This window comes from Chelonoidis abingdonii, chromosome 21 (assembly GCF_003597395.2).
Source record: "Chelonoidis abingdonii isolate Lonesome George chromosome 21, CheloAbing_2.0, whole genome shotgun sequence".
NCBI lineage: Eukaryota > Metazoa > Chordata > Testudines > Testudinidae > Chelonoidis > Chelonoidis abingdonii.
The window spans coordinates 2,180,723-2,207,655 of record NC_133789.1 but is presented as its reverse complement, the minus strand read 5'-3'; the positions used below and the strand labels follow the sequence as shown (position 1 = coordinate 2,207,655).

At 51.3% G+C, this 26,933-nt stretch overlaps 1 protein-coding gene across 2 annotated transcripts in view; it reads right to left on the bottom strand.

The window, feature by feature from the left end:
* JUP (junction plakoglobin) overlaps nt 1–26,933 on the bottom strand; it is a 51,178-nt gene that overhangs the window by 8,083 nt on the left and 16,162 nt on the right. Inside the window, exons 1-7 of one of the 2 annotated variants that reach the window (XM_032788956.2) lie at nt 11,519–11,662; nt 10,591–10,814; nt 8,881–9,137; nt 7,772–8,010; nt 6,811–7,012; nt 3,920–4,064; nt 2,566–2,669 (exon numbers count right to left, since the gene is read on the bottom strand). In XM_032788956.2, coding sequence (XP_032644847.1) covers nt 2,566–2,669; nt 3,920–4,064; nt 6,811–7,012; nt 7,772–8,010; nt 8,881–9,137; nt 10,591–10,807 — 1,164 coding nt within the window. In that variant the 5' untranslated portion in view covers nt 10,808–10,814; nt 11,519–11,662. Of the gene's footprint in view, nt 1–2,565; nt 2,670–3,919; nt 4,065–6,810; nt 7,013–7,771; nt 8,011–8,880; nt 9,138–10,590; nt 10,815–11,518; nt 11,663–26,933 lie in introns of those variants that run through there. The other variant, XM_075059767.1, reaches the window with a different exon arrangement.

Sequence of the window (26,933 nt, the reverse complement as noted above, 5' to 3'; positions counted from 1 at the left end):
GCAGGCCTGAGAACATGCACAATTCAACAGTCCTTCCCCATGCCAAAGGCCAACTATTGTTCCAGCTCAAGCAGGGCGTCTCAATGCAGTAAGAGTCTTGCTCGCAGCAATGTTTTCTTAGAACAAGAGTCTCAGGCCTCTGGACTCCTGTAACCATAGCAAGCTCTCCCTACTGTTCGGGCAGCATGAGTGACAGATGTGCCAGACATGTGCAGCTTTACTTAGGAGTTTAGTATCTTCGCCAGGTTTCCCTGCCGGAAACATGCAAGTGATACAATCCCCCGCTGTGTAGAGTAGCATGGCAAGCCAGCACGCGCACGTTGGATGATCGGAAGGGTCACTAGTGGCACGACTGGGATTTAAGAATAGCCAAAAGGACAGTGGGAGATGGGACGGGGGTCTTGGGTCCTGGTTAGACAGAGGACATGAAGGAGTTAAGTCAGTAGACAAAGCTGCATTCCCATTTGCTATTCGGCAGAGCCCGACCACCAAATGTTTCATTTGTTAATCTCACTGGAGACTGAGTTACATGCCTTCCAAAAATGATCCCAAATACTTTCCATGCTGCATCAGCCCCTAATCCCCGTAGAGGGGCAGGCCAAGCACCATGTGGGGAACACATCAGGAAGCAGTGGAAAGGCGGGGGGTGCAGGGGAGGGGGGGGCATGTCTGTCAGCGGAACCCCTGGTGTCAAAGCAAGGAGTTTGGGGAAACTTCGGGGGCGTCTTCCTCATCCGGACTGCATCCCGCCCTGCCCAGCCTTGCTCCCACTCTCCTTCCACAGATACTATCAGCCTGACAAACAATGGCTTCCTCGCCAGGTGTCAGAATAGTCTGGCACCAGCCCTGGGAAGTCAGAAGCAAACTCCGGCACCGGTTCTGCAGCAGAGGAACACTGAGACACCTTTCCAAGGGTGCTGACGCCTTGGCCTGGCTCCTAGCCCCAGCCCAGTGGGTGCGGTGGATGGGCTGGCAGCGCCCAGCAGCATGTTCTCACAGGCATGCAGCAGGGGAAGGGCTCGCCTTCTCCCCACTGGGTCCTGGAGATGGAGTGCAAGTCAGACACAGGCAGGGACAGCACAAACTGCCATCCCCGTGTGAACTGGCCCCAAAGGGCCGCTGGGAGATCCTGAGCACTACCCTGTCAAATGCTGGCTTCCTAACTGGCCCAGTGGATGGGGGAAGCAGTAGATGGGATGTACCTTGATTTTAGCAAGGCTTTGACAGTCCCGCACAAGAGTCCCATAAGCCAACTAAAGAAATGGTTCTAGATAAAGTTACTATAAAAGGTGGGTGTCCAGCTGGTTGAAAGCTACTTGCTGAGAAGAGTCAATCAATGGTTCACTGCCAAACTGGCAGGGCACCTCTAGTAGGGTGCTGCGGGGTTCAGGCCCAGGTCCAGAACCATTCAATATGTTCATTAATGACTCGGAGACTGGAGTGGAGGATCTGATGAGAGGGTCAGCAGATGACACCCAGCTGGGTGAGTCACAAACACTTTGGAGGACAGGATTAGAATTCAAAACAAATGGACAAATTAGAGAATTAGTATGAAATCAATGAGATGAAATTCAACAAAGACAAGTGCAAAGTACTTCAGCTGGCAAGGAAACAAAATCAAACGTGCAGCTACAAACTGGGAAAGAACCGTGTAGGCAGAATTCGTGCTGAAACGGATTTGGGGGTTCTAGCGGGTCACCTATTGAATCTGAGTCAATGTGATCCAGCTGCAAAAAGGGCTGATCTCATTTCGCGGTGTAGGAACAGGAGTGTTGTACATTAGACACGGGCGGTAACTGTCTCACTCTGCTCTGTGCTGGTGAGGGCTCAGCTGGAGTCCTGGGTCCAGATCTGGGCACTGCGCTTTAGGAAAGCTGTGGACAAACTGGAGACAGCCCAGAAGAGAACAATAAAAGGGATCCAAGGTTTAAAAAACCCGACCTGTGAGGAAAGGTTAAAATCTGGGCGTGTTTAGTCTTGAGCAAAGGAGACTGAGGGGGACCTGACGATCTTCAAACACGTTAAGGGCTGGTATAAAGAGGACATGGATCAATTGTTCTCCATGGCCACTGGAAGTAGGACAAGTAATGGGCTCACTGGACATTAGATATTAGGAAGAACTCTCCGGGCAGTTAAGCTCTGGGACCCGGTTCCATGGGAGGCTGTGGAATCCCCGTCACTGGAGCTGTTCAAGAGCAGGTTGGACAAACACCTGTCAGGGAGGGTTTAGGTTTACTTGGCCCTGCCCCAGCTCAGGGGGCAGGACTTGGATCTCTCAAGGGCCTTCCAGCCCCACATTTCTAGGATTTCCATTACTTCCTGCTGGCCCCATGGCAAGCATACCACAGCAACCGGATTGTGAAGGGAGCTGCCTCTGGGAGTCAGAGCTGGGAAAGAACATCCCCTCTGAAGTGTGGATGTTGGGCTCAGTGCAGAACAGGCTAAGATCAGGTATCCCCCCTCAGAGCACTAGGCAGGTGATTAATGCTCTACAGTCTATTCAGGAACCGGCCTTGGAAATGCTTATTTGAGGCCCCTACAACGCCTTGATTCCTGTGCACTCACCTGCTTGGTGGCCACATCAGAGAGGTTCCTCAAGGTCCACAGGCAGTTCTGTACGAGCCTCGGGCTCGAGCTGGTGAGATGCTTCCCCAGAGCCTGCATGCCACCTGAAGGAGGGAACACAAAGCTCAGTCCAGCTGCAATTAGCCCCAACAGCCAAGCCACCCAGCACTGTCAGCTCTCAGAGAGAGGCTACACACGGGTTTGGCTTCTTCAGACAGCCCTTTCCAACACTAAGTCTGAGGCCACCCTCTCTCCTTGTACTGTACAGACACAAAGGCAGCAACACAGCTGGCCAGCAGGGCCAGGAGCAGTTCTGGCCCCTCACTTCTGGGGGAGGGCATGTGTCTGCACAAGCCTCAGCACAAAAAACCAGCATCTGTCCTCAAAAAGTTTCCACTGGCCTGTATAACAGGCTAAAGAGTATGAGTGCCCAACCCACGGAAAGGCTGGGATGGCAAACCTGACACAAAAAGACACTAATCAGAGATTAACCCATCCCTGTAGCTTCGCTACTGCACTGGCTGCTTCCATAAAGGGCCCGCACCTCGAGTAAAGGCGCTAACAGGTCCACCTCCCGTCAGAGGCGTCTGTGCACCAGAGGAACCAGTCACTACGACCTCTGGGAAATGCCTCTCCTCCATACGAGCTCTCTGGAAACAGCTGATGGCCATGGGAGCAGAGACCCAGCCAACATAGCAAGGGATGTGCCAAGACAGACTGTCACTCCGTGGCATTCGAGCGAGTGACAAGCGTGGGCAGCATCCTGGCAGGAATAGCAGGAACTGTAACCGGGTGGCATTAGAACACTAAGTTCTAGACAGTCGTATGGAAACCTAGAGGGACCAACCCCACAGCGAGTGCTTGGGGAAGCTGCAGGGATGGAAAGTCACACGGGGGACGTGCGCGCGAGCAGTGGAGGACAGGCGCTGTTTGGGGAGAGCTGCTGGAGGTGCTTTTTAACTTCACTGCAATGGAAGGGGATGAGAGAGCTGGGAACCTTAATAAGGGGAAGTATTAGGATGTTACAATTAACACTGTCATCTTAGAGGGTCTCTGATGAAGGCCTCATTAAGAGTAACAGGCAGCACAGCTGGAAGCAAAGTGACATGACAAATGTAAATTAAATCCACATCACATCTTGCTGAATCGGAGCATGGTATAGAGCAGCTCTGGGACTTCTCGAGCCATAACTGGCATCAAAGTAGGAGCCCGATGCTGCTGATTGCTGCTGGCCCAGAGGCTGAGACAGGGCATGTGCCTGGAAAGGGACAAAACCCAGTTTGCTCCAGCTGCTGAGTCTGAACCAGCCCCCTCCAGCTCAGGCCCACCCCCCACCTTTGCAGGGCTCACTCACCGGCCTCCACAATGGCAGGCTTGTTGCTGGGACACACAGACAGGACCTTCAGCACCCGGCTGGTGGTCCAGAGCAGCTTCTCGTAGGTGTAGCTGCGCATGATTTGCACCAGGGCTTGGGGTCCCCCATTGGCCAAAATAATCAGCTGCAAGAGAAAGTAGCGTTAGCTCTCCAGAGGGTGGCCACAAAGGGTGTCTGCAGACATCAGGTGCTGCCAGAGAACTCCAATTAACCCTGAACATTTACACTTATGCCACCGAGCGGGGCGCTACTGCATTAGCAGGAATATCTGCTCTACTCTCCTGACTCAACTGGATCCAACTCCGCGTGAATGGGGGCCTCACAGTCGGTTCCACACTGGAAGTGCTAAACACGTCAAAACTGTTCCCCTGCTCCCATCCCCAATATAACAGGGTTACTGGCCTAGGGGGTGGCGGGAGCAGTAGACGCAATATCTTGATTTTAGGAAAGCTTCTGACACATAGTCCCCCATGAGGTTCTCATAACCAAACTAGGGAGATGTGGTCTAGACGAAATGACTTGAAAGGTGGGCGCCCAACTGGCTGAAAGACGAGACTCAAGAGCAGCTATCAGTGGTTCGCTGTCAAACTGGGAGGATGTGGGGTCCCACAGGGGTCAATCCTGGGTCCAGCGCTATTCCAGATGTTCATTAATGACTTGGATAATGGCGCAGACAGTATGTTCATGGAACGTGCAGGTGACACCAAGCTGGGAAAAGGTTGTAAGCACTTCGGAAGACAGGAGTAGAATTCAAACCAACCTTGACAAATTGGGGAATTGGTCTGAAATCAACAACAGGATAAATTTCAACAAAGACAAGTGCAAAGTACTTCATTTGGAGGGTGCAGAGGGAGGGGGGTGCGTGTGTATCAAAAGAACAACCGCAAACTGGGGACTAACCAGCTAGGTGGTAGTTCCACTGAAAGAGAGCTGGGTTCTAGCAGATCACAAACTGAATAGGAGTCACTGCCGTGACGAAGCTGCGAGAGAGACTAATCTTATTCTGGGGTCTATGAACAGGAGAGTCGTGCGTAAAACCCAGGAGGGAACGGTCAGGCTCCACTTAGCACTGGTGAGGACCCAGCTGGAGTCTGGTGTCCAATTCTAGGCACCACATTTTGGAAAGATGTGGACGAATTGGAGAGATTCCAAAGCAGAGTAACAGAAAAGGTTAAAAAGGTTTAGGAAACCCGGACTACGAAGGGCACGTTTAGTCTTGACAAAAGACGACTGAGGGGGCACCTGAGAACAGCTGGCAGACACACTAAGGGCTGGTGTGATGGAGTAGGGGCTGTCGGTGTGGGGAATGGGAGAGCAGGGGATGTCTTTAGGTGAGGGACAGGATCTTTAAGCCTGTAACCTGAGCCAGGCAGGGAGGAAGGGGGTCAGCACCTTTGCCCAGGAAGCAGGACAAAGCAATCGGCTGGCTGGAGGTGGGGCAGGTCAGTTTGGGTTTTGGGGCTGTGTGAGCGGAATTCAGGGTAGCCTAGCTAGGATCCAAGCACCCTGAAAGCCCAGAAGGACTCAGTGGAGGGGTCCTGACTGTGCCTGCAAGCTCTGCTGTAACCTGTGTTCCTGTTGTCCAATAAACCTTCTGTTTTACTGGCTGGCTAAAAGTCACTGTGGGGTCCAGGAAGAGGGGAGCAGGGCCGGACTCCCCCATACTCCGTGACAGCTGTTATAAGACAAGAGGGATCAGCTGTCCACGTCCACAGGAGACGCTGTAACGGGCTTCGTCTGCAGTCTCTAGCTCTCAGGGTCGCTAAGCTCTGGAACAGGCTTCACAGAGTGGCTGTGGACTCCCCATCACTGGAGCCTTTTAAGAACACCTGTCAGGGATGGTCTAGGTTCACGTGGTCCTGCCCTAGTGCAGAGGGCTGGACTTGACTTCAAGGTCCCTTCCAGCCTCACATTTCTGTGATTCTATAAGCAGGGCACCAGGATAGTCTGCAGGTCCATTGTGCAGTTTAAATCTGACTCAAACTTTCAGGATTAAAGTCACAGGACACTAGATCAGACGGCCCACTGCACTTTGCGCACAGCAAATTCAGTGAAACTTCCCCCCCAAATGCCAAGAGCCTCACACAGAACAGTCGCCAGGCCCGAAAAGGACTAAGACTTAGGCCAGGTCTAGACTCATTACGGTCAACATAGCTACGGTGTCCAGTGGTATAAGAAATTCCACCCCTGAGCACCGCAGTTCAGCCCACTCCCCCTCCCTCCTGGTGTAGACATGGCTACTCCGCTGCAGTGCCCATAGCGTAGACTCGGCCTAACTAGCAGCCCAAAGGGTTTGCTACTATTCCCTGTGAGTGTAACTTCTCTGGCGTCTAACAGGAGATCCAGTTTCCGCTGCACACGCAGCAGGCAGGACCTGCTGGCAATAAATGCTGTGTTTGTGCTATTCCAGGCAGACAAGCCTTTGTCAGGATGTTTACACACAACTACCATCACACAGGAGTAGGGAAAAAGTCTTTAAGGCTATAAATACATTTCTGTACTGTCCTTCCAGCCTAGACAAGTCTAGCAGGAGAGCTAAACTCGCCATGGGAAACAGGATGGACTGAGAGGGTTGGCTAGAACCGCTCACCTGCTGGAGCTGAGCTGAGCTGAGCTACCACGGCATTTAGCGCTGCGGTACCAAGTATCCAGGCTAGTGGGCCCTGCAAGAGCGGAGAGGGAGTGTTCGAACCTTCCACCCTTGCTCTCACCCCAGCAGTTTCGCTGGTTCTAATTAACGGACAAGCTGAGAATGCAGGCCAGGCTGTCCATTGACAGCAGCCTCCACTTCCCACCTATTCCTGGATCCTGGCAGCCACAGGACAAATGCTACAAGGCGACAAAGGAGCCAGGGCTGGCAGCAGGCTCACCTTGCTCTCCTGGTTCCCATAGGCTAGCAGCTGAAGGCAGTCAGTGGTGATGGCGAGGAATTTCGGGTTGTTCTTGTTCAGCAGGGGAACCATCCTCTGGAGGCCGTCGGCCAGGCGCACCGCCATCTTGGCGCCTTCCTGGTACAGCAGCAGGTTGTGCAGGGTGGTGATTGCGTAGAACAAGACTGACTCGACCGGAGAGCTAGGGACGAGAGCATGAAGGGGAATCAGGCCACAGCAGGAGGCGGCTGAAGGCCAAGGGACATTTGGGCGTCTTCGTGCTTGCTACAGGGAGGACAGCCCATGGGAAGGCAGGCAGGCCGCAGAGCAGTACCGGGCACTGCATGCTGGAATGTGTAGTTCTGGCAGACTGCACTGCCATGTTAGGAATGGAAGGGCTGCTCCAGGCAGCACCATTTTATGCCAGTTGGGTGTGGCCCCCTGGCAGGCGGCCATCGAAGCTCGGTGCCTGGAAAAGTTCGGTCCCCCGCGATCCACATGGAACAGAAGCGAGCACTGTGCTGTCCCTAGCTCCGCGCCTCACTAGCCCAGCAGGCACTTTGAGCGCACAGCTTAAACCACAGTGGTGAGCGCAACACCAGGGGGGCCCAAAACAGATGACTGTGGCATTCCCACTATGGCCAGCTGGAGGGATTCCCTGGATTTTGCAAAGCGCTAGAAGCCCAGGAGACTGCGTAGTCAGCTCGGCAGAGGAGTGTCCAAGCGAGAAAGCAAAGATTCTTCTTTGACTAGGGAACGGGCTCAGCTGAGCCTGCAGCAGTTGTCAGACAATGAGCTTTGCAATGCCAGTAGACTGGCCACACCAGAGCGCTGTCAACACCTTTCACCTGCCCTGGCTCTGTTCCCTCCCACTTCCAGCCACAGCAAGCAGCTGTCCTATTGAACAGACTCTGGGTGAGCGCAGCATTAGCAGTCACTCCAGCACATTGCTGTCTGGTACCTGAGCATCCGCACGAGAGCTGGGATGCCTCCAGATTTGAAGATGGCCAGCAGCCCCTCACGGTGATGCGAGAGGTTGTGTAGGATGCTGGTGGTGCAGCGGGCTGTGTCCAAGTCGCTCGTGTTCTGCATGGCACGCACCACCGCTGCCACAATCTGTGGGGACTGCATCAGGGCGCGGCGCGAAGCCTCCTTCTTGGACAGCTGGTTCACGATCATGGCTGCTTTGCTGACCACAACCTGGGGAGAGAGAAGGCTGCTGATGGGAGAGGGGTCCCAGCCAACGCTACGAACCAGGAGATTACAGAGCAGCGAGGGAGCTGAGTCTCCCACTAAAGAAGCCAGAAGAGGTTTCCTGCCTTTCAGGTGGATAGCGTTGCAAGTGTGACAGCTGGACCCACTGTACCATACTGATATGCTGGGCCAGAGTGGTGGGAAAGATTGTGCTCAGGGGGCTGAGAGCCCGCACAGCTACAATGAGGAGTACTTGTGCGAGGGCAGCTACTTAACAAAATGCTACCACAACGCACAGCAGCAGGGCGGGCTGCAGCCAGGGCTCAGACGCTCTGGCACAGAAGGAGGGTGGGAATGGAGAAGCAGCCAGGGGTGCAATGCAATGCAATGCATCGCATCGCATCAGGGGGTTTCTAAAAGCTCTGCTCTAGGAGTGAGTTTGGGGCAGTTCACTGGCCTGCACATATAGGAGCTCACAAGGGTCCCTTCTGGCCTTGGAATCTATGCAGCACCAGGGTGTAGGCTGCCCTGCCTGGCCATCTGGCCAAAGCCAGGAGCACTAAGGTCACATGAGGTATTAAAGGGACAGGAGGGGGAGGGGAAGAACTGAGTACAGATGTAAAAGGACACAGCTGTCCTGGGTCGGGTTCCCCCTTGCTGCAGCAGGGCTGATGGGCCACGTGACTAGAGTGCTTTACAAAGGAGAAGGGCGTTGGTCAGCATTGGCTGGATCTCCTCTGAGGTCCCAGGCACGTTGCAGCAGCCTCCCCAGCCAGAGCTACGATCCCAGGCAAGCGCACAGCTACGAGGCTTGCAGCCTGATCCCAGAACACACCCCAGACAAGAGCGCGCATTGAGCAGAGTTTGCTCCCTTACTGGGTCCTCATCATTCAGTAGCTTGGTGAGCTCCGGGATGGCCCGGGTGGCCAGCTCCGCATCATCCTGGTAGTTGATCAGGTGCACAATGGCAGATTTCAACATCTGCGAAGGCTCAGCCAGCCTCTGCACATTGGTCTGCTGGCCCTCGATGTGAGTGGTCATGAGCAGGGATCGGTCCTCCACGGTCTCTGGGTACATAGCAGCCCGCACACGCTGGGCCCGTGTCATGGCCAGCTGAGACTCCATGTCTGCTGCTGCAGGAAGGAGAGGGGGCGGGAATGTTAAACTCCCAAGCTCTGCAGAGTTCACTGCCAGGCCTCCAGATTTTGAGCAGGAGCTTAACAAAATGACACCCGTAAAGTCAGCATCCCCCCGTCCCCTGCAAGAAGCTGGTGCTTCAGGGTGTAAACAGATACAGCAGCACAGAGATAAGGGAACACTTAATTAGGAAGCGTAATTAGGAAATTGTCACACAAGGCCTGTTAATTAAAAAACATTAAGGGCATTTGCAAGTTGGGACCAGCTGGCTCAGGGGATTGGAATGGCATCTGGAGGCCTTTCACTGTGGGGTTTGCTGGGACAGATCCAGCTCTTACCACCAATTGCCACCTGTAGCCTCTAGGAACAGCTGGTGGCTTTGGTCCAGTTCCTAGCAGACAAACTTTCCCCAAATCACACTATTGCCTAGGCGCAGCCTCAGGACCAGGGTAGGGCCTGAGCTACTCCACTGTAAGGCCTGGTCAAAGGGGCTGTAAAAAACGATTCTTCCGCAGACTTAGTCACAGCCTCGGAGAGGTGGGTTACCTGCCTGCATGGAAACCCCCTTCTGATGCTGCAGGAAATATCTAGGCTAAAGCAACACAGCTGCGGCGTGGAAATACCTTTCGCTTCCCCTCCTCTGCCAGCACTGTACCTCTTCTGCGGGAAAGGGGATTTACCATCTGGAGCCAGTAATCTGATCCCTTTACTCAGAGACAAATACAGGGGAGAACCACTAGAAGGGAGTCTAGCATTAGCAGGTAAGAGATCAATGATTCACTCTCTCCTAAGAGGGAAACAGAGCCAGGGTCTTCTACTTCATGTCACAGAAGCTGTCCCTCCCCTCCTCAGCTCAGCTCAGCCTGGGTATTGTAGCTGCTAAGACAGCTGTCATTCTGCTGACAATGTGCAGGTGTTTGGGATACAGGGAAAAAGGGGAGGAGGAGGAGGAACATTTCTCTAGTTTTCTTCCCCTCTGTTTCAGACATGCCAGAGTTGCACCATCACCAGCTACTTTGTGCAAACGACAAGCTGAATGCCTGGGAACAGTTTTGCAAACAGTCCCTGAGCAGTCAGGTAATTGAGAGGCACAGATGGCTCCTATCTTGAGAACGCAGCTTAAAGTGCCACTGAGGCATATGTGGAGACTGAGCTCGGAATTAGAGATGTGGTTATGCCACAAAACACCCTCTCTGTACGAGATCCTTCCTGCACTCAGACGTGCTGCCAAACAGTTCACATGGGCAGGGAGACAGGGGAAAGGATTTTAAGCTGCAGTGGCCGCCCAGGCATGGAGAAGACAAAGGATTTATGGAGCGGAGTAGATCAAGTACAGGACATGGGAGATTTTGTGAGGGAGGTGGAGAAAGGCTGGGATGGAGCACTAGAATTAATGCACAACCCCATCCTCATCACCAACATTATATCCTGGCCCTCTGTGTCCCTTACCTGCCGCGGGGCCCAGGCCCTGACCCCCCGCCTCTCTGTACGTGGTCGTCTTGATGGTGTACTGCTTGGCGTAGAGGTCCTCATCATCCGCGAGGCATTTGCTGCTGACCGACGGCACCTGGGTGTTCACCCCAGAGTGTATGCCAGAGTCGTAGGTGTAGGTCTGCTGCCACTCCGTCACCTTGATCGGCTGCTCCATCATGTTCATCACCTCCATTGCTGCTCTGCAGGGAGAAGAGGAAGGAAGTTACAGACTCCATCCAGCTCACGGGCAAACTGAGCCAGATTTTGAATCCCAGCAGACAGCTTTCCTGGCCAGAACCCCCTCCCCTCACAGACCCAGGCTAACACACAATCAGTAGCTAAGTGCTGCTTCCCCCTGACCCTCCCACACATGCAGAGATCACTATCTGCCGCTTTTCTTATTAACCAGATGAAAGGATGAACCAAGATGACAAATCCCACAGCTCAGCACTTTGCCTCTCGTGTTACAACACGAAAAGAGGCTGTGGCTGGTACAGGCAGCCTGAGTAAAGCTCCTGCTCCCCGTGGCCATTACTCGCTGCAGAAGAGGGCGGGTTATTCTCGGTTCCTGAAGGCGTGTGCAGAACATCCCGTGCCGAGGGACAGATCCCCTGCTATTCCAGGCAGCACAGAGGAGCTTTTTAAAGAGCCGTTTCCGGACAGACGAACTGGCAGAAAGCTGAAGCCAGCCACAAGGGTTTGGAGTTCAGAATAAAAACAGGCTTTTCAGAGATGTTTCTGGGACAGCCTGAGTGCCCCTAAAAATAAGGCAAGCCACACTAGCCTGTCCTAGTGAAATGCCCTCCAACTGGGTGCCGGACCCAGGGCTAAGACTAGCTGCTGTATTCATGCCACAGGAGATGCCCAGGAGAACAGGTACCACCATCCCAGAGCAGGTACTTACCAGGATGCAATAAGCCAAGTATCGGCACCTCCAGGCAAGACCTTACACCCCTAGTGATGGAATTCAAATGGAAACAGCTCTGCCAAGTCTCCTCTAGACTGCCGTACAGGAGAGCCACTCTCTTTCCTGGGGCTGGCAGCAGCCGGCTCAGCCCCTGGGGGAGGAGACGCCAAGCTCTCCTGCCCAAGCAGCCACCGCCCCATGCTGCTAGAAGGAGTGGCTCGCAAGGGAGTGCCAGATTCCAGCCCCATACCCTGCTCAGACATTAAGGTGGGGACACACACAAGGAACCTGGATCAGGGCAGGAATCCCTTCTGCTGACTGATTCCAGCATTTCTGCCAAGTGCGAACTGGGAATCCAGCCTTTCCCACAGTGGAAATGCACTTTGTTCAGGTATATCCCCTGCCTGCCCGCCCACACACACCCTGCACAGCCTCAGAAGATTCCACACAGACTTGAGGTCAGGCTGCTCAGGATTCACTTCAGACTCAGCCCCATGGCCCTCACAGATCTGCCTAGAGCAGTCACATTTCCAGGAGAGCAGGCAGCTGCTGCAGAGGTATTCGGAGAAACACAGGGCAAGCAAGGAAATGGACACTGGACATTGGCAGGATGGGATTTGGATGTAGGGTGACCATATAGAAGGGTGAAAAATTGGGACAGAAGTGGGGGGCAATAGAGGCCTATATAAGAAAAAGCCCCAAATATTGGGACTGTCGCTATAAAAATCAGGACAGCTGGTCACCTTACTTACATGCACATTCTGTATGCTGCAATTGAAGCCAGTGCTACTAATGGAGACCCCACTGCACTGAAGGGTTAATGGAGAAGAACAGCTGCAGCTGGGTGCAGACACACCCAGGATAGGAATGCGGGTTAATCATGGTGGCTCTCGGGGTAGGGGGCTCCTCCAGATGCTGGCGGACAGGAAGGACGCATTCCTGAGAGAAGCTAGCGAAACAATGGGAACATCAGGAGGCCGGGGCGAGACTGATCTCGTTAGTCACCTGAATGGTGCTTTCAGCTGAGACTTGGCAGCTCAGAGACTTGGGAAGAGCATATGGAGCTTTCACCTCTAGGTCACTGGCTTGAATCTGGCACATGCTGCTAGCAGCTAAGTGAGTCTAACAGCTGCTTGGCCTACACCCAGTGAGTTGGTGGGTCTCCGGCCAGCTCGGAGGGGGAACGTCTGTTTGCTCTCTTAGCAGAGCGCAGCCATTCAGCGCTTGACCTAAGACGGAACCTGCTTCCTCTCAGAGACAGTCCCAGGAGGTTAATAAAGCCCAGACCGGTGCTGTGGGCCAACCAAACCCACAGGGGAAGCATACACAGCGGCCGCGCATGCTCAGCCAGCTCAGTAAGGAAGTGCGCTTCCTTGCAAGCCATGTTTACCCTACTTTAACCAAGCATTTCTCTTTATTTAAAGCTCCAGCTGGCATTTGTTTCTGCTCCACCCAGCTGTGCATTGAGCCGAATACCATACTTATCTCGGAGCTGACGGCCCAGACTCTATTCACACCAGCTGAGCAGCTGTCCTGTGATCCTCTCAGGTTGGGGGAGAAAGTGATCCTCTAATCCCAATAGGCACCTCAGGTCCACAGAGGACAGGAGGGTCCCCAGTTCCAAGCAACAGCCAGACCCTGAGGAAGGAATTCTGGAATCTCTGCAATCCAGCTGTGTTATTGGCGAGGAGTTGGCAGCATGTGGAGGGAGGCGGGGGGGAGGGAGGTACTGCAGGTGGTAAAGCAGGTTTCTCAAACCCCCACCCCAGCACAGCGATGTCTGGATGCTAACAGGGCCTATTCCAGAGTCACTTGCCTCCTTCCCACTGGCACAAGCCAGACACCCTAATGGAGCCATCCCTATGGTCCTTAGGACGGGGTAGGTTTCTGCAGTGGGCTGAGTTTCAGCCCAGAGCTCCAAATGTGCGATGAGCAGTAAGCCAGACCCCAGCCCCGCCTGAATATGCAAGTAGGGCACTGTCCGCTCACCTGGAAAGCGCCTAGCATTTCTGGGGCAATACCACAAGAAACTGAGTAATGCATGGTCTCCTCCCTGCCCAGCCCTGCCAGCCTCACCCCTTCATAGCTCTAAGTCCCACCTTGCCAGCGTGCTGCAGTAGGCTCGCAAGCAGGAGTGCCAGGCTAAAGAATTCGGGCAAGAGAGCTTAGCAGACAGCAAAGAGTTTGCTGCATATTGTCTGGACTGCATGTTGGCTTGCAACAGAGTGACTTCTCCAAAGCAAGTGGAGTACATTATAGGCAGGCTGATTGGGGTGGGAGGGATCAATTGTACTGGGGCCCCAAAACCTCTGAGACTGGGGTGAAATGGGAGGAGGGCCCCACTGAACTGGACATACCTGGGACACAAATTTCTCTCGAAAGGCCTGATTATAGCCCCAGCCTTTGTACTGAGAGCAGGACACCATTTTGCAGAGCTATTCCTCAGACCCACCCCAGAGGGGACAAGGCTCAAGGGGCTGGAGCATGGCTGGCTGGCAGGCAGCAAGGGCAGCTCTAACCCTGCCTGCTTCCAGCTCGTGTCAGACAGACTCTGTGCCTTGCTTTCCCCACATCTGGACAGATCCACTAAAGCATTTGATGCTTCTACTCGGGGCTGCTTACCTCCAGCATCAGCATGTGTTTATGCACTCGGATTATTTGAGAAAAACAGCCCATGCCACAGATGACTCCAAGCAGGGCCCTGCCCTGGGGACAGCTTAGGTAAACACATCAGAAGCTTTCCAGGAAAGAGAGCCCGGGTGTGGTTTGCACTAGGAGACAGTGAAGGCCATTCCCCTGCTGCTATGCATTTCCCCAATCCCACCAGGCATCCAGGGTGGGGTTCCAACACTCCCAGATGGAAGGAGTCCCCTCCTCTGCCCCCTTCCTGGGCTCCTCCTCCCCTCCTCTACCCCCTTTCTGCTCTCCCGGGAGAGGTGAGATTGCTCAGGACAGCGCTCAGGTCAAGAGTGACCCAGGCTGACGCACAGAGGCAGAAGAGCTGCCTTTTATGGCCACGGCAGGCTCCACTCAGACTTCACTCCCACTCCCAAGGTTTGCAGGGCCCTTTGAGATCAGGAGATCTGTAGTCCGCACGGCCTGTGACCCAGACACAGAGTCACAACAACAAGTCAGGGAAGGGAGGGATGAGTCACAGTTTCAGACTTGATAAGAGAAGTGAGCAGCTATTCTGTTGGCCCCACCAGAGCACAAAGTTTCACTGGCACAGGCAGCCACACGCATGTCCAAAGGAGAGGTTTAATTATCACCTTCCACTAATACTCTGAGTCATGCGTGGAAGGAGCTGGACCAGAGCTCTCTGCTGACTGCTCCCCTCCGCCCAGGAACGGGACAGCCCAGCCCGCGAAAGCTACAATGCAGCCTTAACCCATTTTGGTGCCTGAGCTGGCAGGAAGTTAGTAAAACCCTGACTCCCATTTCCCTCGGCCGGCTGACTTAGTGGCACATCTGATGTCTGAGTCAGGGCGTTGGGTGGCAGCACCAGATTTTATAGGGCAGACGGGGGTTGCACCTTGCTGTGTCAAGACGAGGTCTGCTCAGGATTCGTTACCAAGAAGGTTGCTTTTTCCTGCAAGGGCTTGGTGAAAACATGTCTGAGCACTGCCAGCAATTCCCAGGCAGCCCTGTGCTATAATGAACAGCACAGAACCATGTTCAAGGGGGAGCGAATCAGATCCAGGGCCTGGCAATGCATTCAGACAACCAACGCAGGGACAGAATTCAAAGGGGAGTCCAAATGCAGCTAAAAGTGTTGCCTAGTCAAGCTAGAACAGGGGTCAGGAAATCTGGGTTCTACTATTCCCAGCTCTGCCACAGACGGAATTTGGACAAGTCGCTCCACTTATGCACCTCAGTTTCCCCACCTATAAAATGGGTGAACCACACTGAAAATTAAACCTCGCCAGCTTAGTACTATGAAAGTCTATTAGCTCGCTAAAATCCACACAAAGCTAGTACACACACACACACCCACTCATCATCTTCTACCTCCTCTCCCAGGACCATCCCAGGTACATTTTAAGGGCAGTTTTCTACTCGTCTGTCTGTAATTTCAAGCTATAAAGTTGTAATTGTATTTACTGGTTAGGTTACAACTGTAATGACCCGTGCATGATGTCTACGTAGGCAGTAGTAAGAAAGGCAAAGAGAACCACTAATGGAGGCTGCTTGAGCTATTTACTCCCCATCATGTGTCAACGGGATATGCTGGGGGGTGGGGTGGAGATGGGGTTGAACTAATGTAAAGCACTGGGGTTGGGCAGAACACAAGACACGGTCTCCACACAGCACAGGAGCATTCAGTGCTCAGTGAGCTGTTAACAAAGGTAAGCACAGATCCAAGTTTCCAGAAGGGGAGAGTCGATAGCGGACTCAGTGCTGAAAATAGACTGGTCTTACATTCAGCATTTCAGCCCACGTCTCTTGTTATCCTGATAGATTTGAGACATTCTGTCCCTCTTCTTGCATCTGCAAACGAAGTGAACAGAAACTGCTGGGTAGGTAAATACAAAGGGTCAGTCTGAAAACTGCACCAAAGTGTGTGAAAAACAATTCTCTTTGCAGCATCAGGTGGGCAGGATGTAAGTTGCAGGCTGACAGCGATCAGTCAAGGGGACAAATGAAGCAGAGGCAGCCAGGAGACCCTCGGAACAAGGCACTGAGCAGTATCCAGAGACAAATGACATTGTCCTAAAGTCACCACTTGTCATGGAAGGGCACCTGCAGGGCTCATCCCAAGGCGAGGGGTCCTACCAATTCCATGTCACAGCATACAAGCCCCTCTAAATACACAGCCCTGGTCGCTCCCTGTGAGGACTTCCCCTGCCACAGGGAGGTTGGCCTTTAAGCCACAATAAAAGCAAGGGAATTAGTAAGCCCTGGCGTGAGTATCGACCCATTTCTGTTCCACAGCTTGGTCAGTTCTGTGTGCCACAAAAAAACCCACAGCTAGTTCCCAGGGCACCAGACAGCAGGAGCAGACGGAGGTTTCACAATCTGGACAGCAAACTGGGGGTATCTAAAAACAAGGAGATGGGAAACACTTGGCGCTTCTCAAATCTTCTCCCATGCCCCAGTGCGGTAGGTGGGGAAAATGGCAGGGAGGTGAGGTGAATCTCACAGCGCCACAGAGTGTGTCTGGGCCATAATGAGGAACAGAATTTACTAAGACGTGGCTCGTGTGTTATCCCAAAGCAGAGGCCATCCACAGAGGGAGGAGATAGCCATGAGCATATGGGGCCAAACCCTCAGAAAGTAAGTGTTCCTAAACTGTCCAAGTACACACACACACACAGGAGGACAGGGGTTCAGAAAGAACAGTGGAGACAAGGGGAGGGATTTTCATAGCAGTCTAGGAGATTTAAACACCTTTCAGTAGGATTAATTGAAGTGTCTCAATCCCTTCGCCTACTTCGAAAATCTCAACCAAGAGGAGGAAGCAAAATGCAAGTGGGTGGTAGTTGAGGCATGGAATTGGAAGCTGAAGAGGTCCAAGAAGCATCGACTGGAGCCTATGGAAGGACTAGGAATGGGTCCAATCAGCCACTGCATGTTAACTCTGGATTGAAATTCAGATTTTGCTAAAAAAAAAAAGGGGGCAATTTTCTATTTAAGGAAAAACAAGGTGTCCCTAGGGTGACCAGACAGCAAGTGCGAAAAATCAGAACTGGGGGTAATAGGAGCCTGTATAAGAAAAAGGCCCAAAAATCGGGACTGTGCCTATAAAATCAGGACATCTGGTCACCCTAGTGTCCCCCAAGGCCAGGTGTAACCCTGAGGGGAATCAGACCATCTGCCTCCCTCCAGCACCGCACAGCTTGAGCAGGATGCCCAGCCAGTGGCCAGAAGAAGGAACAGGTTTTGTTAATTCAGTCTAGTATCTAAGGAGTGCATGAACTATGAGGAGGGGCTGGGTACAGAGAGACTGAGCATATATGTAGACAGTAACTGCTGCTCCGAGAGCTGAAGGAGTCTGACAGGCACTTATTTTCCAAGCATGCCTGGGTTCAGCTGGAACACTGACTGCTCAGAGCTGCCGTAGTTTTTCCAGTGTAGATAGCAATCATTTAAGCTTACAAATCAAATGCTAGTCCAGGGGTATTTTACAAGCTTAAACGAGCTGGGCCCGATAAGTTTTGGCTGCAAACAGGGTAACAATTTTCAAGGCACTGCATGTGACTACCTGCTCTAAGAAGCTTTGTACAAACAGTGGGGAAGCCAATGTCCCTGGGACACAGCAGCTAGTCCCTCAACACAGCTGGCCACTCAGAAGTGCAGGCAAATCATGTTGGCTAAAGTACCACTCTCTGAGAGTAGCCCAATGAGTCTGTTTCCCAGATTAAGACTTCGGGACAGATGTCTGGCACCAGCTTTCTTCCATTCACTCACAGCACTCACTAGGAGGCTTCAGAATGCACCAGACACAGTCTTCCAACTGCCCAGCTCTGTTACAGGATAGAGTTAATGGCAAGCAGCTGGAGAGCAGCATGGCCCAAACACCCCCCCAGCTGCAGGAGCATGGAGGATCAGTATTGGTTGAGAGGCAACTGGAACAGAGGGGCCAGAGGTCATGACAAGGCCAAAAGCAGGTTCTCCTGGCCTCCGTTGGCAAGGTCCCTGCTAGACAACAACAGATGAATGGCAAGGGAGACAGCTGGGAAAACTGCACACTACAAGATTCTACTTCTTTATAGTGTGGCCTTCCTGGACTTCCTTGCAAGTGTATTCAGTTAGGAATTAGTATTATTCAGAGAACACACATCTCCCTTGGGGAGCAGGAGAATGGACTTCCCCCCACCACCACTCACCTCTCTGAGGATGGGGATGAGGAAGGAAGCAGGTTCTATTCAGTTCAGAGCAGCACTGGAAATATGAAACGGGATTTTAGCCTTTTGATGGGTGGAGTGAAAGCAAATGAGGTGTATTAATGCAACAAAGAGCCTTGCAAGCAGAGACTGTGTTTGTACTTTGACCTAGTTTTCGCCAGAGTTTCATCCACGCTACAGAATAAAAAAAGCCACATTTCATCTGCCCATCTGGCAGCCTTTGGTCAGAAGCAGGGAGCAAGCTAGTAGCAGTGTCTTTGTGGGTTTAGGAAGTAGCGCGCTCAAGCAAGGAGTGAGCCTGCAGCAAGTGGGCTTCTAGGCATCTGAGCCGGCAGAAAGAATGTCACTGGTTGACTAAGGATTCGGGAAATGTCACCAGCACCAGGAACTCTCTATTCTGTGTGGTCCTGCTGTGCTCCCCACGGTATGAGCGCATTGTGAAACCTAGGAGTCCCCAAGGAGAATCCAGCTCTGTCCCCTTGTCAGATCAGGAGGGGTTAGCACAGGAAAACTAGTTAAATTCATTCTGCAGGCAGCAAGATACATGGTTATTCTGGCCTCCCAGTTGGGGCAACATGCCAAGTGGGTGGTCAACAGTGCCCACCACGGCAGAGATGACTGACTACTGCTGCAGCAGAGGTGGTCAATCGAGAGGTTAGGGCCAGTAATTTGGAGGGACTGGAAGAAAGGACACCTTTGTCTTCACCCTGTTCATGCAGAGAGATGAGCACAGGGAAGGTATGCTCTGCGCAGCTGCAATTGGAACAGAGAACAAGGTAGCAATGCAACCATGCACAGTCTTCTGTAGAGCAAATGATATGCAAAACATTTGCTCAGCCTTGAGAATCTCTTTCGGTGCCAGGCTGCTCTGCCTCATGCCCCCCATACCAGCTATGTGGTCTCCTGCTCCAAAGCAGCAGATACAGAGTTTTTCTCCATGCCTTCAAGTCAAAGAGAATCCTCTCCACAGGATATCAGCCCTGAAGAAGTCTCATAGGAGAGCATGCGCTGTCACAAAGGAAAGCCGACCTACACACTGCAAGCATGTAAACCAAGATTAGGTTAATTAGTCTGTACATAAAAGGGTTTCCAATACCACAAACACCCCGCTCAGATTTGCAAAGAGCCAGAGAGCCTGCGGGAAGACGGGAGGGCAGGCATCAAGAGGAGCTGAAGTGAGATGTGATGAGAGGATCCAGGCAGTGACCACCGGTGCCAAACACTCAGTCTGGTATTTACCTTAAAGCCATGGGAACATGCTACCATCTCCTCCACTCCTGAAGTGCTTAGCCTTGTTGCTGTGGAGGACAGTTTGAAACTGTGGCCCTGAAGGCGTAAAAACCAGAAGGCAAATTTAAAAAAAAAAAAAAAATGGAATTTAAGTCTCGTGATTTTGGGGGTCAGACTCATGAGTTCTGAGCTGGCAGCACTGCAAGGGCCCTCAGGGAAAGTGGAGCACGGACAGGAGCACCACACAAGCGACAGGGTCCTCCTTCCCTGTAACAAACAGGAACCAAATTTTGCTACCAAAAACTTCTGCATTCAGAGATGGGGTCATATCAGGACTCATCTGTTAAAAAAAAACATGATCCAGGTACCTGCTAGGCTGCTCCCCACACCCTTGTGGGGTGGTGTAGCAATGAGAAGCCAACAGGAAATGCTTCTTATGAGGGGCGGGGGGAGTTTTCCCATTCTATTAGCCTCTACAGCAGCGACACTAGATCTCTCCCAGGAGATCATATGAAAGTCAAGCCCTGCTCCTTTAATGGACCGCTGGACACTAATACCCAGCATGCTTCCATCCATCACTCTGGAAGTGCTCTGCTGCCAGGAGCTCTAGACATGGGCTTGCCACTCAACACTAATGCAGCTCCACACCCTTTGTTGTGCCAGCACAGGAGCTGGAGATATCCAGATAAGAGGATCCACACCTGCTAAGCAACCACCTCCAGACCTATACAACGATCCTGGGCAGCTGTCTGAAGGGTGCGAAGCGCCCACTGAATGCAGTACAGACGGGTAACTGGGAGACAGGGACCAGATCACACTGTGGCAGCTCTGTACATTGACCGGGTCATGGGGCTTATGGCATGAATACCGTGGTTTAGTTTAACAACAAGCAGTTGGTAAAAAACAGGAAGCAGAACAATGCTTGAGATAGCCGCCCATCTGCCAACACTTATGGGACATCACAAGAGATATTCCCTTTGATGTTCTACCTCTGACCACCTGCTGAGCTCCCCCAACTAGTCTGTCCCAAGAGGGGCCCAAGCCTGGGAACACAGGAGAAAGAAAACCCACCCTCAGCCAGGGAAAGAAAGTTACAGGGAGCGGGACCAACATCTGTCCTAGAACCCATGGCTACAGGCACCAGGCACAGAGAAGCTTCCCTCGGTCTCCACCAGAGGATGGCAATGCTTCTGGGAGGAGTCCAGTCCTGCGTATAGACAGTTTAAGACCTTTTTCCCCTTCCCTCCCTCCTTACTGCTGCTGTTACAGATTCAACACTTGGCTTAAGAAGGCTGCTAGTCACTATATCTACCACTGGTCACAGACTCTGGAAGGGAAGAACCATGGGCGCCGAACCCAATCAGAGCTGATGGTTAAGCTCGGTTGATACACAGGATGCTGCAGCTCAACGCCAGGTCTCGGAGTGGAAGAACTGCACGATTCCATACCAGAAGTCATGGCTTGAGGCCTCGAGCCCGTGGTCCGCAGTCAGAGGGGACAGAGCTACAGTGAACTCTGTACTTGTGACCCTGGAACCAAAGAAGATGCTGGGAGACTATCCAGGAAGCCAAGATCATCTATTGGACTGTTCCGCATCCTCAAAGGGGACAGCAGCAGCTTGGAATGAAAATGGACTGTCACCTAGCTTGATCACCCGAAAGATTCAACAATCACAAGATACCACCCTACTAAATTGGTTCAATGTAATTACTGCAAAGAAGCAGGGGCTAACCTGTGCCTTTTCAACTGCAAGTGTTTGGCTTGGTTACAGGGGCTACTGCTATGCTGACCATTAACCATCAATGATCACTAGCAACAGGGGAAAACCATGGAGATTCCAGACTGGCCAACTGCATGCGCATGTTGGGAGGACATGACACTAGATGTGAAAAGCTTAATAAGGGCACAGAAGAGTCAAAACAGAACCAAGTATCAGGTCAGGCCAGGTGGTTTAGCCATCCACTCCCCCAGAGCAATGATTTTCTTAAAAAAAGTTTAATTCTTTCCTACTACAATCCTGGAGACAAGGAGTTAAGAGGAGTTAAGAATTCTGACAAGGAGCAGAGGAAGCCACAGCTGGAAAGAAAGAGACTAGAAGACTCCTATCTCCAAAGTTATTTGATCTGCATCCAGACAGCTTCATCTTTACACAGATAACGCCTGACAAGGAAGTCTCCAATAAATATGCATCTATTTGCAGCTCAAATGCCTGCGTCTAGCCCTTTCTTTTTGCTCCCTGGGATAAACTTGCCCTTCTTTGTGTCGAGCAGGCAGCAGAATCTTTATTAGAGTTCCAGCTTTAAACTGATTTACCATTGAGCAACCCCCAAAAAAGCAGCAGAGAAGCCGTAAATATTGTTGCATTAAAAAAACAACCAACCTATCCCCAGAGATGCTCAGGTCCTGATCATGACACTTGCAGTTGTCAGGCTCAAATCACTCAGAGCCAGCTGCACATGGGGGGGAGAGGGGGGAAGCAGGACTGATGGGAAGGAGCTATGCAGATCAAGGCACAACAAGAGGACACTGTGCCCCCATGCTGGAGTGGGTGACTGCATCCTACCCCACCTCCTTTCAAATCCCAGGCCAATGTTGAAAGCCAGAACTGCCAGCTCCAGTTAAAAGGATTTGAGACTAAGAACACAGGGCTTACCAGAGCACTATCTAACCACTAAAACAGGTTAAATGAAGCTCAGGGATATTACATTAACCCCTTGGACAACACAGCAAAACCTGCTAAGCATCCTCTCAGCTCAGAGGCTGAAGAGTCGCAGTGTTTAAGGGTTACACAGTCTAGTTACACTTAGAAATCTTACCTTGTGCTTAGAATTTTTTGAAGATTTCAAACTAAAGGTGTTGACACTGAGCATCCTAAAGCACTACCCTGTGGAGGCTGGCCAGTAACTTTAAACACACCTTTGGGTAAGATGGTGTTAAGACGGGGAGTCCCCCCCATTTCCCCACACTTGGGAGTTTTCAGGGTTTCATTTGCCATTCTACACAGAAAACAAACCCAAAGCGAGCTGAGTTGCTCTCCCCTACAGATGAGCGAGGGAGGGAGCAGCCTCAACTACCTATTCTGCACACAAACCAGCCCCTCCATTTTCTAGGAGAGAACAAAAGGTCAGAAGGGCTGTTGCTCTCCCCATTCAGGAATCGCATCGTTCAGAGCTCTGTGCAAGTGGGATGTGCCTGAGCGAATGTAATTAGTTACTCAGGCCTTTAAGGCAGTTTGACAAACACATGTAGTGAGAGGCACAGATTCTAAGGCAGGTGATCTCAAATCCTCCCACCAGGAAATTAGATCATACTAAAGGTGCAACGAGGAGTCCTTGTGGCACCTTACAGACTAACAAATTTATTTGAGCATAAGCTTTCGTGGGCTACAGCTCACTTCTTCAGATGCAGGGAGTGAAAAATACAGGGGCAGGTATAAATACATGAAAGGATGAGGGTGCGTTACTAAGTGTTAGATTAGTCTAACGAGATAAATTAATTAACAGCAGAATACCAAAGGAGGAAAAATAACTTTTGAAGTGGTAAGAGTGGCCCATTACAGACAGTTGACAAGAAGGTGTGAGTAACAGTAGGGAGAAATCAGTATTGGGGAAATTAAGTTTAGGTTTTGTAATGACGCAACCACTCCCAGTCTTTATTCAGGCTTAATCTGATGGTATCCAGTTTGCAAATTAATTCCAGTTCTGCAGCTTCACATTGGAGTCTGTTTTTGAAGTTTTTTTGTTGAAGAATTGCCACCTTGAGGTCTATTCTTGAGTGACCAGAGAGACTGAAGTGTTCTCCTACTGGTTTTTGAATGTCAGGATTCCTGAAGTCAGATGTGTCCATTTATTCTTTTGCCAATGCACATAGCAGAGGGGCATTGCTGGCACATGATGGCATAGATCACACTGGTAGGTGTGCAGGTGAATGAGCCCAGATGGTGTGGCTGTCACCTGCACATCTACCAATGCGATATAAGCTCATGCCCAAATAAATGTGTTAGTCTCTAAGGTGCCACAAGGACTCCTGTTCTTTTTGCGGATACAGACTAATACAGCTGCTCCTCTGAAACTTAAGGTACAGAAAGCAGGGAAGAGAGAAAGAAGCTAGAGACAAGTGCTGGTCTCTAGAGCCCCCAGGAACAGTGCCACACCTAGGGGAAGGAGATCTCTCCATGATCACGTCATAGCCCAAGTCCCAACCTGCAGAGGGCTGCACATGTCCAATTCACACTACACTTCCTGGAGGTGATCTGTAGGCCCCAGAGGTCAGAAGAGTCCATCATGCCTCACCATCTCCTCCCCTCACACAACAGTGAAAGTATTAGACAAAAAACCAATTTCTTCTTAGTGCTGAGCCCTGATCCCAGCCTGTCTGTGACCTCACTCACTCACACACACACCCCCCACCCTGAATCCACTCCCATTTGGGGGCACCACCCACTCTACCCATCACAATACCATGCATTGACTCAGGGCAGTCCTCAATCCATGAGCCCCCCTCCAGCACTTCTGACTTTGTGGCCTGGTCTGGCATCCCCTTCCTTGGCCCACAGCAATGGGAGAGGTCTCCCATGCTAAAGAAGCCCTGCTGAAGATAGCAAAAAGGCCTATGCATTCACACACAGGGGGAGCAATCAAGATATCAACCACAACAGGGGATTAAAAACAGGACATTTGGTCCTGCAATGAACACAACTTCCTGCTAACTTTGCAGCAAATAATCAGGGGTATGAGTTGGCACTGAAGGTGTCCCAAAAAGCATGTAAAGCAACCCCACTGGAGCACCAGTCAAATCCTTTCTGTGAGGTATAGAAGCCAGGAAATCTTTGGGAACTCATGACAGCATCTGTGGCCCTGGAACAGCACTTAACACCATCTCTCCACACCTCTCAGAGGGAGGTAAGTGTCTATGGGCTGTATATAGGTGCCTAAAAATGCAGACAAGTGCCTAGGTGCCCAGCTCCCATGGGTGTTATCCCATCACATGCCCAACTCCCGTGAGCTCTGATGAAATTTTCAGAAGTGCCCAGGGGCCTAAGTACTTTTAAAACTCTGACCCTAAAGCACTGTGTAAGTTAAGGTGATCTACAAGGTCTGAATGGAGCCCATATTGTTTGGGGGCGGCGGGGTCAAGAAGTACGTCCACGCCCTGTCCACAGCTTCCTATGCCACCCTCTAAGGCAGAGATTGGGTAACTTCAGGAGCAGGTCAAAACTGCTTTTCCTCCTTTGTTTTTAAAAGAAGGCTGCAATATTTACAGCTAATGAAGCTCAGAGAGAAAGCACAGCAAATGCAGTGCTCTGTAAAAGACTAGTTGCTGAGGTTATGCAAGGGGTCCCTTCCCAGAAGGAGAAACAAGGATGGGAGAGAGAGAAAGCAGCTTTTCAAGATTCCATCAGCATCAATGAAAAATAAAAGCATTACATATAAAGAGTCAGACCTTCGATAGTTTAAACCATTTCAATGGAGGCTTTACAGGGAAAGAAAGAGGAGGAATTCAAAGGGAATGGAGGGATCTTTAATGAGGAGACTTGTGCGTTACAGGAGCAGTGATCTTTTAAAAGGAAGCTGAAATAGCACAACGTGATTCACTCCCTCTCCCCACAACCCCCACTCTGCTAGCTCTGTCCTGATCATCCACACAAACAAAGGAAATGAATTCCTCTGTTCTCCTGGCATGTTCATACTGTACTGGAACCTTCCCCCAGCTTCCTATGTCAGACAGATGAACAACGATCAACAGGCTCTTGGATAACGTCATTCCGAGTTGCTCAGAAAGAGGGGAAGGGGCCTTTGGAGACGGGCCAGCTGACTGGGGGAGGTTATTACAAAATGGTATTTTTTAAATGCCATCACTGGGAGGCAAAGGTCATTTCCAAGACTGTTGATAGAAGGCTACGCAACGCAGCCTCCCTCACGCACACAGCGGTGTGTGCATTTCTCATGCATTCCTTCACACAAATCGCAGCTGACACCAAGAGCCACCCTCCAAACTGCGCCTTTCTCTGCAGTTACCTGTTTTGCTTGGTTGCAGCTCTCCATCAATGGAGCTCACAAGAACAGATGCAAGAGATGAGTGCATGCTTCAAACTCTGGAAGTGCCTTGGCTTCACCCAAGTTAATGGTTATTGACAACGCCCCCCCCCCCCCACAAGTCTAGTCAAGGCTGTAATATTTCAGCACCTCCTGTCATACAATGACAAGGGGTTATGTACAGGCGAGTCTCATCTTACACACATTTAACATATGCGAACTCAGCTTTGCATGGTCGGCAAAAGATAGAAAAAACAATTTCAATACTGTACCTGTAGTGCAGGCGATTCCGCCCGCCATTACATTCGATGTAATTTTGACTATACATGATTTTCGCTTTACGCACTGACAGCGGAATGTAACCCCAGCGTAAGATGAGACACGCCTGTATGAATAGCTTCCACAACTCTCCCTTTATAAGAATATGCAGTGCTGGTCATCACAAGCATCTTCCCCCAGCAAATGGAGTACACAACCCTCCTGAAAGCTGTTTGAGACACACATCTCCTTTAGGTCTTATGCTGAAGTTTGGTTATTGTAGGTACACAGCAAATGGCGAGCTGAAATGACCATTCGTTGGGCCACCACTGCGGTAGCTGTCCGCATGTTTTCCTTACCTCCTGCAAGTTGTTCTGCTTTCTGCCACACTGAAGCAAAAGCCCCACACAAGGGAAGGGCAGGGAGCTAGCATCTGCCAGACAGCATGCAGCTCAGTGCATTATCTCACTGCCATATGTACACGTGGGCACGCTCAACACAAGAGGCCGATCGGCCTGTTCTATTGCGTCTCATGCTGATATTTTCCATTGGATTAAGCCTCGGAAGCAGTGAGTAACTCAGCCATGAAGAGACATTTCAGAGATGCCAAAGCCAGAAGGACCATTAAATGATCCAAGACTGAGGGCTCGTTTTTCAGAGGACATTATATTTCCTCCAGTTATTGAGCACAATAACGTGTTCATTTGTGTTTGGCTAAAGCCTTTTCTAGAAAGGTATCCAGAGATTAAGAACCCAGCACTGCCCTTGGCTGTTTGTTCCAATGGTTAATCACCTGCACTGAAAAATCTGTGCCCAATTTCTAGCAGACTTCAACTTCCAGCCATCAGTTCTCGTTCTACCTTTCTTCGCTAGATTAGAGACCCCATTGCTACCTGGTGTTCTCTCCCCATGAAGGCACTTCCATTAATCTAAATCACCTTTTTGATCAGCTAAGCTGATTGAGCTCTTCAAGTCTCACTGGGACGCATTTTCTCTAGGCCTCAAATAATTTTTGTAGCTTTTTTCAGCAGCCTCTCCATCCTC